Here is a 14147-nt window from a genome sequence, read left to right as displayed (position 1 = left end):
GCTCAGTCATTTCTGGTCCTTCATGACCACTTGATAATAGTAAGTTAGGATTGTCTGCAGTTAGGAACTGCTTTTTTGATATTGATAATATCTATCGATCTTGTCTTTTGCCAATCTTTTTTCTAATTGGCTTCAGTTCTTTCATGAATCAGGATATCTTCTCTGAAGTTTTTTGCTTCTGAAGTACATGTCCAAAATATATAAAGCTTTAGCTTCATTACTGGTGCTTTCAATGAGCCACCTGAATTTACTTCAGCTAGTATTGCTTAATTTGTTATTGCTATCCAATGGTCTCTCAACCAGTTTCTCCAGCCTCAGGATTTCAAAGCTGCTGATTTTTTTGATGGTCCAGCTATGTTATGACTGAAAGATCAGAGACAAGAAACTACTCCTTCAACTAACTATTGTATTGGCACTATTAGTTGAGGTCATTAAAAAACAACAACCCATCAGCAGTCCACCTTTCACATTTTTTTCTTTCACCTTTAGCAAGAGATTCCTTGAGACTTTCCTCACTTCCAGCCACCAAACTTCATCTAAGATTAGTATTTCTTCCATCAATTTTAACTTCATATTGTATTTCTTCTAATGGAATAGATCTCATTATATGTTCCCAATATAAGTTAAGATGAAAGTGGGTTGGTATACAGCCTTGGCATACACCTTCCTCAATTTTGAATCAATTAGCTATTCCACATTTCCACTTTAACTGTCAGCACATAAATTCTTCATATGCAGATGCGAACTGGTTATAACCATGATTTTAAGGGCTGTCCACAATTTCTTGTGATCTATGCAATTAAAAGCCCCCCTAATCAATAAAGCAAAAATAACTGCATTTTTAAAACTCTCTTCTTTTATGGGGGCATTTGCAATGTGATCCCAGGTGCTTCTGCCCACTCTGAAAGCTGCTTGTATTTTTGGTAACTCTGATTGTTCTCATTTCATATATTATTGAAATATTGTTGAATGAAGCTAAGAGATTCAAATTCAGAATTTGATATTCTGTCCACAGCATATCCTGACTAAAATAGTAATTGACTACACTGAATAAATAATCTACAGTGCAGGAAAAAATAAAAATCATCATCTGTCTTTATTCAGCAAACTATGCAAAAATGAGAACAAAACACATTCAGTACTGCCTACACAGAATTCTTTATTTCAAAATTAATGAAGCATAACATTACTAGTATTTTCAGTGAGGAAAAAAGATGCTAAATAGTCATTCTTCCTACATACCACAGTTACTCTATTACTAAATACTGTCAGTTACAAAAATACAGTATCTCACAAATCATTTCTATTCCACAGCAACTGAAAACAAGAGGTTTACATAGTACTAACAATGCACTCTATTCAGAAGTTTTGCTACCCAGTGTAATAGAACTTGAGTTACAAATTCAAATTTAAACTGAGCTAAGGACTCACTATAAGTCAGACTTCCTAATTTGCAATAGATAAGCGATCAAGAAACCTGGTGCTTCAGATTTTCAGAATTACTTAGGTAATTACTGAAAACAAAACAAATATATAAACAAATATTAGATAGTATTATTGCTTACATTCATGTAAACATAAGGAAAAAAGAATACTATATAATTTTAGGATTTGCATGGGAAACAGATAGTATTTTAGGTCATACTTATGCAGAAGTAGTAAAAATTCAAAAGAGCTCAAAAACTTTAAGTATAACTGTAAGTATATCCATCTGTTTATTGTTAATAATGTTTTGAGATAATCCTATTTCTTTTTCAGTCTCCGAATCTCATGTGCACAACCTTTGCCTACCAGGGTGAGCATAGCCAGTCATAAACAGTCATGTAACAGATGGCAGGTGACATTTACAGGATGTTCTCTACATCTCAGTGACAACTTTGTGGGGCTGAAATATTTTTGCTGAAAATAATTATATTGGGGACTGGTATAATGCTTTACAGCATGTAATTTTTCTGACTATCTTTTTTTTATTAAAGGAATTAGATGGGGCTCTTAAGCACCAAGGGATAGATCTAGAGATTCATGATCCTCCTACCTCTAACCTAATCGAAATTATCTATCATGACTAGCATTTTCTCAGGTTTCACGTAGCAACTTTGTGTAGAATGTCTAAACTTATATATGGATGGTTGCAAAACATACATTCCTTAATAGTCATGCTTAAACATATTGTGGAGAAAAATGAATTCAACTTCATATCCTATTATTAAATATTACCTTATTGGTTGTCTTGATTCCTATAAATGTCTGGCCAAGAGGAACAGGTCGAAAACGACCATCAAAATAAAATAACCCAATATAAGGATTAACATGCAGAAATGTAGCAACATCAAGATAATTAGGTAATGTGGCTGAGAGCCCCAAGATCCTAATCATGCTTTGGGTAGATTCAACCTGAAAAAAGAACAAAGGAAAAAGTAAGTTATCTTAATTTTATTAGATAGTATATAAATTAAAGATTTCATATTGATTGAATCTATATTGCATTTTAATTGAGACAGAAAGCCAGACACAGGTAGTCCTTGACTGATAATCATAATGGAGTTGCCCATCAGAGTCTTAAGTCATGATGGTTGTTAAGCGAAACAATGACCTGGTTTTGCCGAAAGTTGGAAGTAAATGGAAAAAGGGTCATGAAATGTGGTCACATAACTGTGGGATGCTGCAAAATGTGGGCTGACTGCCAAGTGCCCAATATGCAGTGATGTGAACTGGGGGGCAATTGTTGGTACTTTAAGAACCAGGTCATAAGGACCTTCGAGGTGGTCAGTGGTAATTTCGAACAGTTACTAAATGATCGGTTGCAAGTCAAAGACTACTTATAGCTTTCGCTCAACAATCGTAACTGAGACTGGAATTTCCATTGCTAAGTGAGACTGGAATTTCCATCGCTTTCCATCGATTGTTGATGTAAAACACAACATCACATAATTGCACTGCTTAGCGACAACAGTCCTGGCACATCTGGTTGCAGTCATTATGGCATTAACATTATACATTATAACAACATACCACATATCCTTATTAAGATTAATACCACATTCGAGTCAAGTCTATGATTGTTATGATAGCCATGAATTCCTGGGTTGCTTCAGCAGACATTCTTATTATTGCAACAAGTGTTATCAACCACTGTATACTAAATTAATGGTGCTAGAATGTGGAATGTCTTCTGCAAACATGTTAGGAGATCTGTTTTTTTATTATAGGTTCAAATGGTTTGGAAGACCTAATTCTTCTCATTTGCTTTTAACCAAGAAACTGATTGTATGTGACTGTTTAAAATACACATTGGGATGTTGATATTTATTTTGTGGTTTTTGTTGTTATTCATTTCCCTACATTCACTATCTACACACATATCCATACTACCATACCGTAATAACCATCATTGGAAATAGTAGAAATAAAAATAAAATAGAAATGGAAAAAAATGCATAGACAAATCAGCAGATGATTACAATAATAGCTAAATGGGAAGAATTGCCTCAGGGACTTCAACTGGAGAAACTGTACAGCTAAATTCTATTTTCAAGAATTAAGAACTGACAAAGCTTGCTTGAAAATGAGCACTTTAATTTTGTACACTAAATAGACTGAAGGCAACATGGTTCCACATTATGAAGGGAAAACCAAAATAGATTTGAGACAACCAATCCTGTCATGATTTAGAGGTGTATCAAATGTATTGGTTACTGTAACAGTGAGAGGAATATGAGCATCGTTTCAACTTTGCAATTACTGAAAACTAGTGCATGAAAAGTAGAAGCACAGACCTTTTTATGGTTATGTTAAGAATGCTTCTTAATATCACCTAACTTTACTGCAAGAAATTCAGACAGGAGAAGCAGAAATAGAGTTCCAGTCTTAAAGGCTACAGAAATGAATGTATATTCATGACTTAAAATGTACATCTTATTCTATATTTAAAAGCCATGAGGTTTTAGAACCTGGAAAATATTTTAATCAATGTAACTGTTTGAATCTTAAGTAACATCTTTGAAATTCACTGCACCAATGCTTGATATGGTAATATTAAAAAGAATATTAAGTGTAATTCTAGGTAGTGCCATAGGAAAGTTGAAGAATAAGAATGAACCTGCTTTATGGGAGTAATTGAGGATATAACTGCAGATTTTAATTCTGTTTGAAAAACCAATTGTTCAGTTATTTTAAGGGAATAGTTGTTTTAGGAATTTTAAAGTTGTCAAATGTACTTGTTTTAGCATAGATTTATATATTTTGTTTATATAAATATCAGGTATGAATGGGGGGGAAGGAGGAGAAAATAATTCTAGGTAGGGTCAAAACCTATTATGTCAATTTTATTAGAAATATTAAAAATTAAACTCTTATTATATATAGAAATAACTAACAACCTGCTCATGTTAACCTAAATGAGGTGACATGAATCCAGTTCCATCAGAATGATGCCATATAATACTGCCAAAATAATGTCTTTTATACCGTCAAAACAGATTAGGTTAATGAAAGGAGGAATTCAACAAAATGGAAGACAGTCATATTTAATATAACCTTTGTATCTATTTTTTTAAATAATCTATCTTAAATTAAAATGCACCCATGGCTTGTGTTTTCTTTGGATCGAGAGAACAAGGCAAATAAAAACATCACTTTATAACGTCAGCACCATAATTTGGTTGTGTTTTTAATAATTTTCATACTATTTTGTGAGTAGTAATAATAATTACAGAACTGAGGATTTTGAAATGTAATAAGTTATCAGCAATTACAATTAATATATAAAATAGAACAACTATGGATCTTATGAAGTTTATTTGAAAATATTTTTATTTGACTGAAAAGACTGAAAATAATGCCCTACTGTATATACAAGGGAGTTTGATACATCATTCAGATTCCTTTATTACTCTTGTTGCAAAGAAAAATTCCCGGGGTCATGAATGGGAGCAAAAGAGAAGGAAAAATAGTTACTTATGAAACACAGCTAAAAATTGAGTGCATTCAATAACTTTCATTTCTTGACTGAATCTTAGAGAAGCAGCAACTCCCTTCCATCTGGATATTTTTCTGAAGGCCTAAAAGATGCAGCATATAGATTTGATTGATCATGAAGTCTTTAAACTGAACTAATTCCTGTGAAATGAAAACCCCTGAAGTAAAGATTCAGAGAAAAGCCTTGTTACAGCAATTTCCTTTACAGTGCACACTAAAAATCTGAAAGAATATTGTCTTATAAAATGCACAGCTTTTGCTATGTACACACTGAGGCTCAGAGTATGAAACACAAACAAGAATGGGAAGGCAAGCATATCTAAATACACTGGTGGAGTGACTCCCATGATTGGAAAATAGCAATTGAAAGATACAATTTGTTCAAGGGGAATAGAAGTAATAGAAAGGAGGACTTGTACTCTATGATAATAATTCCCACATCTGCACTGAAATTCAAGGAAATGAAGACAATGATATTGCAGAGAACATCTGGATTAAAATAAATGGAAGAAGAGATACAGTATAAGGCAGTTTGTTGTTGGTTATTTATCAGGAAAATAAAATATAAAGAAAAATAATTCTTATTGCAGTCAGTGACCAGTTCAAAAAAATAGAAATAATACTTTCTAGAAAATAAATTGCAGATATTTCATAGGCTTGCAGATGTAGTGATAAAATTGCTCAAGATGGATGATAGAAATTTGCTAGCCAATCTTGTTATCAGGAAAGCTAAATGAAAATGAGAGGAAGGGGCAGAAGAAGAAGAAGAAGAAGAAGAAGAAGAAGAAGAAGAAGAAGAAGAAGAAGAAGAAGAAGGAGTAGAAGAAGAAGAAGAAGAAGAAGAGGAAGAAGAAGAAGAGGAAGAAGAAGAGAAGGAGGAGGAGGAGGAGGAGGAGGAGGAGGAGGAGGAGGAGGAGGGATGCTGGAGACAGAAATGATTAAGGAATGCCTATTTAGGGTACTGACTAAAGTTGCTTATGATCTGGTAAAACTTTATAAATCATCTTGGAGAAATCTGAGGATAAATGTCTCTAATTTCAAAACTAGAGTAAGATTGAAATTTAGGGAGATCCTAGAGAATATTATAAAATATAAGCATTCTGAAAACAATGCAGTGATCACCGGAACTCAGCATACGTTTGCCATGTAGAAGTTTTCTCAGACTCATTTTTAATTAAGCAACTTCCTCAACATATTCCTGGAATGCTTGACTTTTTTTTAAAAAAAAATTGATTTATATGCCGCCCTTCTCCGGAGACTCGGGGCAGCTTACAATGCGTTAAGCAATAGCCTTCATACTTTTGTATATTTATACAAAGTCAGCTTATTGCCCCCACAATCTGGGTCCTCATTTCACCTACCTTTAAAGGATGGAAGGCTGAGTCAACCTTGAGCCTGGTGAGATTCGAACTTACAGTAATTGCAGACAGCTGGTGTTAATCACAATGCTATTAGTCTGCTGAGCCACCAGGCCCTTTTAACAAAGCATTTGACAAAGAACACAGTGATAATTAGCTAGTCAAGTATGGTTTACATTATGGAGATGAAATGCTTTAGATCTGATGCCTTGGAATATGCATTGTGTACACATGCTGAACCTTTATAAAACAGTTGCATCTTTTACTGGGCTTTCACAGTCGCTGTACAATTCCAACAAAATACACATTTTAGATAAGTTAACAAAAGAGAATCCATACTCTTTCCAAAGCACATCATACACTTTCATATTTTCCTAAGATGATGCAGATGCCATGCAGGCCTATGAAAAGATGCAACTTTTAAAAAGAAGATTCCAAACAGGCATTGTGTATTATCCACTCTACAGTATCTTTTCAGTTTCTAATCTGAAGTTCTGCAAATCTCCAATCTAGATGACGTGACAATTAACTAGCTGTAAAACCGGCTCAAAAACTGCAAGAAATATATGATAAATATTGTGTGAGGGATATAAATATCACCCACTCACCTACGAAATTCTTATAACATAGAATAATAGAATTTATTGATTTATTTAACAAATTTAGATAGTGACCTATCTACTCTGGATGGAGAACAGAATGGAACAAGTAGAATCTAAAAGTGAAGAAAGGTTTGTAAACTGGACCTTTTGTAATATTACTACTTAGAATCAACTCAACTCTGAAGAAACCACTTTTAAAACTTTGGTAGAATTTTTTCACAGAATTAGAAATAAATTTGAACTTCTCCAGAGAACTTTACAGAAAATATACTTATGCAGTATATTCAAATTTAGGCACATTGTTTCATTTATTTTCTCCATATGCAATTATTGTTTCTGGCGATCAAAAGCAGTTAGTAGTTTTGGAGGAATTATTCATGGAACCTAAGCCAGTAACCCATCTTTACTGGATGCTGATGAAGTTGACATTAGTTATTTATGTGACCTTTGGAATAACAAGCTAGAATGTCTTGTTCTGGTAAATCAATGAAAGAACATATTAAACAACATGAACACTGTAATCTATAACTTTAACAGGAGGATAATATTTGTGTCTATTGAAACCTCAGGGAATATTTAATAGGGGCTATTTACAATCACCCGCTATTGGAAATTTATCCCTAAACTTGGAACATTAAGATACATGGTTTGATTGTCTCCTATTACTATTGCATTTGGAGCTGACAACAACAGGATTATTAATATGACTTAGAATCAATTATTTTATATTAAGAAGCATGAGTTCTTCTTAGTTATATCCTAGGATTTAGAAGCTATTAAGAAATCAATAATTTTTCAAGCCTTGGGATCGACTAAAAATATTATATTGTATTGGAAAGGAAAAAAAATCCACACTTGGTTTGCAGCAATGAATTGTTTAAATGTATTGAATTAATATTTTTTGGATCAGAGGACAATGAAGATTTAGCAATATGGTCATTTTTTTTGGAATTACTTATCAGACTTCTAGCCCCCTTTTTATTCTAAAAATTGCTATGCATGTTAATTTTGTTATTATGTTTATCTTTTAATTCTCTTTGCTGTTATATAGAATTGTATTTTATTATTTTGCCTTGTGAAATAATTTTGGTAAGAGGCACTGAGTAGGGTACCCAAAAGTTCAGATCTGGGCTCTGGGCTGTTCAGCACTATCAATGGCCTTTACATGGTGGAGGGTATACGTTTCAATCTGCAGATGACAAAGAAATGAATTGGACAATGTTATCCTTGAAAACTGAATAGAAGTTGGATTTAACGGCCCTTCCAATTTTATAATTCTACATTTTTGTTTTTATAAAAAAGAATAAGAAGTTATTGCTAATCCTCAAACTGATCTTTCTGATGCAATTATTAGTAATAAATATATAAGTATCACATAATTAAATGCCACTCTTTTTTGCATACATTTCATAGTATGGTCCTGCATTAGTTCATGTGTTAAACATGTAAATAGAAAGTCATCATAAGCAAAATATGCAACTACAAATAACTATAGTGATTATTTTTGTTTATCTATTAATTGATTACATAGCTGACATTTAAATACAAGGCAGTTCAGGGGTGAAATGTAAAATCTGTTACTACTGGTTCTGTGGGCATGACTTGGTGGGGGGGGGTAATGTGACTGGGTGGGCATGGCCAACTTTTTTTTTTTTTTAAACTTTTCAAAGCATTTTTTCTAATGCTTTGAAAAGCCTCTCTGCCGATCAGGGAACTCAGCTGGGATTGTCAGAGAGGCTCTTTAAAAAATGCTTCTCTGCCGATCAGGGAACTCAGCTAGGATCGTCAGAGACTTTTCCAAGCATTTTTTTTACACCTCTTCGGCCAAGAGGTTGCAGAAAAAAATGCTTTGAAAAGCCTCTGATGATCCCAGCTGAGCCGCGCGATCATCAGAGGCTTTTTTTTTTAACTTTTAAAAGCATTTTTTCATTGGAAGAGGTTGTAGAAAAAATACTTTTAAAAGTAAAAAAAAAAAAAAGCCTCTGATGATCGTGTGGCTCAGCTGGGCATGGGGGGGGGGGGTGGCGCAGGGATTTTTGCTACCGGTTTTCCGAACCATCCGCCGCCATCGCTACCGGATCAGGCAATCTGGTCCGAACCGGGAGCATTTCACCTGAGGCAGATCCATATTAGCTCACTGTCCAAGTAGAACAGAATTTATTCTTTGCATTAATATATTCAATATGCTAGTGAAGTTACTAAGAATGACAATATAGTACAAGTCATCATTCCACCAACTCCCCCTCCCCTTATATTTAGGATTGAATATTCTAAATATATGGATATTCAGTCCCAACCTATCAGATATTTGAGTAGGCCTGGTTAGGAAACAGACACTTCAAGGATTCCAGGAATAATGTTTTATTGTTGTAGAGTATAACAGAATCTTCAAAGTCTCTCAGAATTTCTCTCTGCTTCATCTTATACAGAATCAAGTGAAGTTATTCTGAGTTGCTTCCTTATGCATCTTACTTTGGCAGGACTACATTGCTATTTCATTGCCCTTATCAATTCATTATGTCCTTCTCACAGGCCTATATGGTAGGCATAAGGAAAATTATCTAAATTCTAAATTTGGTAATATTTATTACTTAGTTTTTGTACTTCTTTGAGCATAAGGAAAATTATTTAAATTGTAAATGTAATAATATTTATTACTTAGTTTTTGTAATTCTTTGGGTGCCAAAGTACAAAGATACAAATGTCTAGAAAAATAAGTATGTCATAAATATCTTAGTAATACTATTTAATAATGAATTGTATCAAATGAATCCTGGTGTTTAAAGTATTCTGATTTCACAAGCATCTAAAAGGGCTTTTATCGCAAATAATAGAAACATACACAATAATGGCATTTAATATCTCTGATTCTATCTTGATAGAACTATTCTTTTCATATCTTTATATTATTCTAAGAAATATTTCCAACTTAAAAAAAAACACATTCATTTTTTTCCCGACAGTGATTGGATTCATGGAGCATTCAGCCATAATTCCTAATACTACAATGCTGCAATTTAGCACGAGGCCCACACCTGCCTCCATTTACTCTAGCATCAGAAGCTCAAAAAACATTAAATCAAATGATTATTGGCATCCTTTCATTTCTTTACTAAAGATGACGATCTTTAAAAAAACAGTATGCTTAAAAATATCTTATCTACTGATGAATCTGGTATAAGTTGACAATCTCTCTGGAAGCTGTCATAAGCAGGTATAGCCAATATGTAAAGTAAAACCAAAGCAAGCTGACAAATATATAAGCAATCCTGGGAACAAAGGATAACCCTTATGAACTCATAGAAATGAGAGCATTAGGATTTCTCCAGACAACATATGTTTGCACTATTTGAATTGAAAAATTCCAATGTTCCTCAGAACAGAAATCTCATAAATCTGGTGCCAATTTCCAAGAGCATCTGCAATTTTTATTAATGCAAATATCTGACAACATTGCAAGTGTTCAATAGGGAAAACAAATACACACAGACTGTAAGGAAGAACAGCAGTGCAATTTTGGATAAACACAAATCATATAAAGTACTATTTTTTTCCTTCTCTCATTACAGACATATGCAGATGGACTTCATAGAAACCTACTGTTACTCCAGATAAAATAGTGACATTCTTATCTGTTTTAAGGCGGAGCAAACTGAATATGCTAGTCCCATCCACATGCATAGTAGGTGAATGCCTGTAGTAATAGATCTTCTATCCAAAGAGACATTTCTCATCAACAAGAATCCTGATTTTCTACTTTTTAACTTAATGGAGACCCTCTACAGGCAAATATTTCTTTACTGCAGCTATTTTTTATACACAGAAGACAATGCAAGGAGGATTAGGACCAATACATTTCTTTCCAATCATCTTGAATGTACATAGAATATCACTGTTTTGTCTAACACTTGAAGTGGGCTAGTACTAATTACTTATTTGGGAATCACTCCCCCAGCTCCCCATATATCAAATTAAAATGATGGCCTGGGTAGTTGTGTAGACTTCAAAATATCTGGAGTAGTGATGTTCTAATTGATTTGGTTTAGAAAGAAATAAGCTGTAGCTGTCTTGAAAAAACATACAATTTCCACCAGACATTGAGAAAAGAAGGAAGACAGAAAAAAAATCGTATATATGCTAGATCCAACACTTCACTTAAAAATAATTAAAAACATAATAATTATAGTATCTAATATAGTAAGAGCCGCGGTGGTGCAGTGGTTAGAATGCAGTACTTCAGGCTACTTCTGCTGACTGCCTGCAATTTGGCAGTTTGAATCTCACCAAGCTCAAGGTTGACTCAGCCTTCCATACTTCTGAGGTCAGTAAAATGAGGACCCAGACTTTTGAGGGCAATAGGCTGACTCTATAAACTGCTTAGAGAGGTCTGTAAAGCACTGTGAAGCGGTATATAAGGTTAAATACTATTGCTGTTGCTATTGCTAGCTACTGATGTCTGAAATTTTAGAAAACTGAAAAATGACTCATGCATCTGATTTGATTTTTTTTCTGGGATGTGACATTGGTTCTTTCTCATGTGAACAGGGAGAGTACCAAGCATCCTTTCTAGAGATTAATTTGCATGATCCAGGTCCCATCAGCCAAAGAGATAGTGCCTGGCCTCTTGAACATTCTCCCTTCAGAGATTAGGATGGCTCCAACCCTTTTGGCCTTTTGTAAGATCTTGATTATTTGGTTATGAGCCCAAGCCTGGGTCCAAAGTGTGCTAAGGGTTCCGTTTCCTGGTTATGCCAACATCTACAGATTATAATATCTCTCAGCCTCTATATGTATTTAATTTTCTTCTGCATTGTCCCTGTAATTTGGTTTTAATTGCTTTTATAATTGTTGCCACCCACTTGTTTGAGATGGGTGGCCATATAAATGAATAAATATATAAATAAATTTCAATTGCACTAATTTGTTGGGTAAATATCATTGAAGTCTAGACCCTTCTGCTCTCATTCCCGCCCTCCACTTTAAACATTTTCATTTTACATCTGTGCTATTTTCAGTAATGTGTAACTTTAAACATCAAAGTGCAAATTGGTTTCAGAGGATTCTTTTGATGTTCTAACCCCAGCATAGGAGTAAAGCTCAAAGCTTTTTCTTCCAAAATGTTTTATCAATTCAATTTGAGTTACATGTAAAAGCAAAAAGTGCATAATGTGCAAACATGTTTTTATATACTTATTCAAGACCAAATCAGTGACCTCAAAGCTCCTTCCTTACATGGTAGCTGTAACTTGACCTCAGGGCTAAACAGACTAAAAACTGATCTTTACAATAGATATTTAAAAAGATAAATAAAAAAGTAATTCCTTTGAAGAGATTTGTGATCCTATCTATATTCTAAGAATTCTGCTATTAATTTCTACTGAACTTTCCACCATAGTGGTGACTCTCTCCCATCCCAAATAGCACATTGCTCTTTTGTTATTTTACCCTACTGTTATTATTTTAAACATAATATCAGATAGTTTTAGTTTTCAGTAATCCTTTTTCTTCTTTACTAGGATTATTAACCTGCTTTGTATCTAATATAGAATCATAGATGAATTAGGAATTGTAGCATGGTACCCTGTTTTCCCCAAAATAAGACATCCCCTGATAATAAACCCAATCGGGCTTTTGAGTGCATGGCAATAAGGCCAAGAGCTTATTTCAGGGTTCAAAAAAATATAAGACAGGGTCTTATTTTCGGGGAAACACGGTATTACTTAACTAATTTTCTCTAATTTTATTCAATAACCAATAAAACATTCAAGTTATTCAGCAGCACTTCCAGGAATATCCTTTCTTTCCTTCCAAAATGAGACAATAGGACTTGAGGAGGGAAGCAGAGATTAATTTGCTAAAATTATGTGCTTGGATTATTTTTCCAATCATAAATAAAAATATCTTTACCCACATTGAAATCTTAGATCTGCAATTACTTGGCCATTTGATGTGTAATTTAGTAAATAATGCTTTCATTTTTTTTTTGAAAAAAAAGTGATGTGATTTCAAAATAGCAATAACTGAAAATACATTTTACTGAAGGATACAAAAGGCTTTTGGAAGATGTGTCACAGTATGAGAACTATGAGCAAATATAAACAATTCCAGAACTCTACATAAATCCATTATCAAGTCTATCTATGTAGAATTATTTTTCTCCAGTATGATTTTTATTGGAGAAGTCTTTGGCTTATGAGAAAACAAAATGGCAGATTTGAGCAACAGTAAAGTTTTCTAACAAAGAGTAATAGCATGATTTAATATCAGCACATCCCTGTGTTTTGTATGTGGTTTGCTTAATTAAGATTAGCATTTAGAAACATATATGCATTAGTGCTTAATAAATAAACGAAAAAATATACTTTTGATTCATTTTTTAAATTGGGTTCTCTCTATCTAATTTTAGGATTTGTGTGGAGAATGTTTTGGATCATATTAATATAGAAATAGTGAAAATTCAAAATGGTTCACAAAATTTTAAGCACCCTATATATACTCTATATTCCTTCTGTTCCAAAAGGAAAGAGACAAAAATGCATTATCTTCTCACAGTGATCTTTATGATGACTGCTACTGGAAGCAGCTTAGACATAATGAAGGATTTAATTAGTCATTGGAATTGTCTCTAGCATACGATATTACATACATTTGTTCTAACAATCAACCTTGACATACCTGGCGTAAAGTGCGGGCTACCAAACTTTCTAGTACGGGACCTCTATCTTCATGGAGTAGGTGTACCTCATCAAGAATAAGGAGCTTCACTAGTTGAGAGAGAGCGACATCTCCAACACTCTTTCTGGTCACAACATCCCATTTTTCTGGAGTGGTTACAAGCATCTGAGAAAGGAAAAGACAAGAAAACAATGTTGAAGTCTTTAAATTTATTTTTCACTGATTTGCTGAGGTGTCGAGAACAACTTGAAAAGTAATGAAGCTAGGTAGATAAATTTGAAATGGCAGCATTAAAACTTTCTTTTTTGTAACTGAAACTGCAATAGAAAATCTATTAACTAAGTACAGCTATTTATAAACTTTCTAAAGTATGCCCAATCCTACAGTAGTTATCTTCATCTCCAGCCATTCCAAATATGCACTTGTAACTTCTCACATTAAAACATTAGCATCTCACCCTTTGATTGGGACAGACTCCCTGTGTTGTTTAGAGATTAATAAGCAGAGGCATTTCTTGCAATTGTGCTTGTGTTAA

At 33.6% G+C, this 14147-nt stretch overlaps 1 protein-coding gene across 1 annotated transcript in view; it reads right to left on the bottom strand.

Moving 5' to 3' along the window:
* The window catches only part of ASCC3 (activating signal cointegrator 1 complex subunit 3), a 212384-nt gene that overhangs the window by 131782 nt on the left and 66455 nt on the right, over positions 1 to 14147 (bottom strand). The window contains exons 11-12 of the mRNA XM_070932828.1: positions 13613 to 13777; positions 2218 to 2394 (exon numbers count right to left, since the gene is read on the bottom strand). Of these exons, the coding sequence (XP_070788929.1) occupies positions 2218 to 2394; positions 13613 to 13777 (342 nt within the window). The remainder of the gene's footprint in view (positions 1 to 2217; positions 2395 to 13612; positions 13778 to 14147) is intronic.

The sequence above is a fragment of the Pituophis catenifer genome, unplaced genomic scaffold, assembly GCF_029215685.1.
Source record: "Pituophis catenifer annectens isolate HBS135680 unplaced genomic scaffold, rPitCat1.0.hap2 SCAF_1, whole genome shotgun sequence".
In the NCBI taxonomy this organism is placed as follows: Eukaryota; Metazoa; Chordata; class Lepidosauria; order Squamata; family Colubridae; genus Pituophis; species Pituophis catenifer.
Note: the sequence above shows the minus strand (reverse complement) of the source record. Positions and strands in the feature narration are given on the sequence as shown.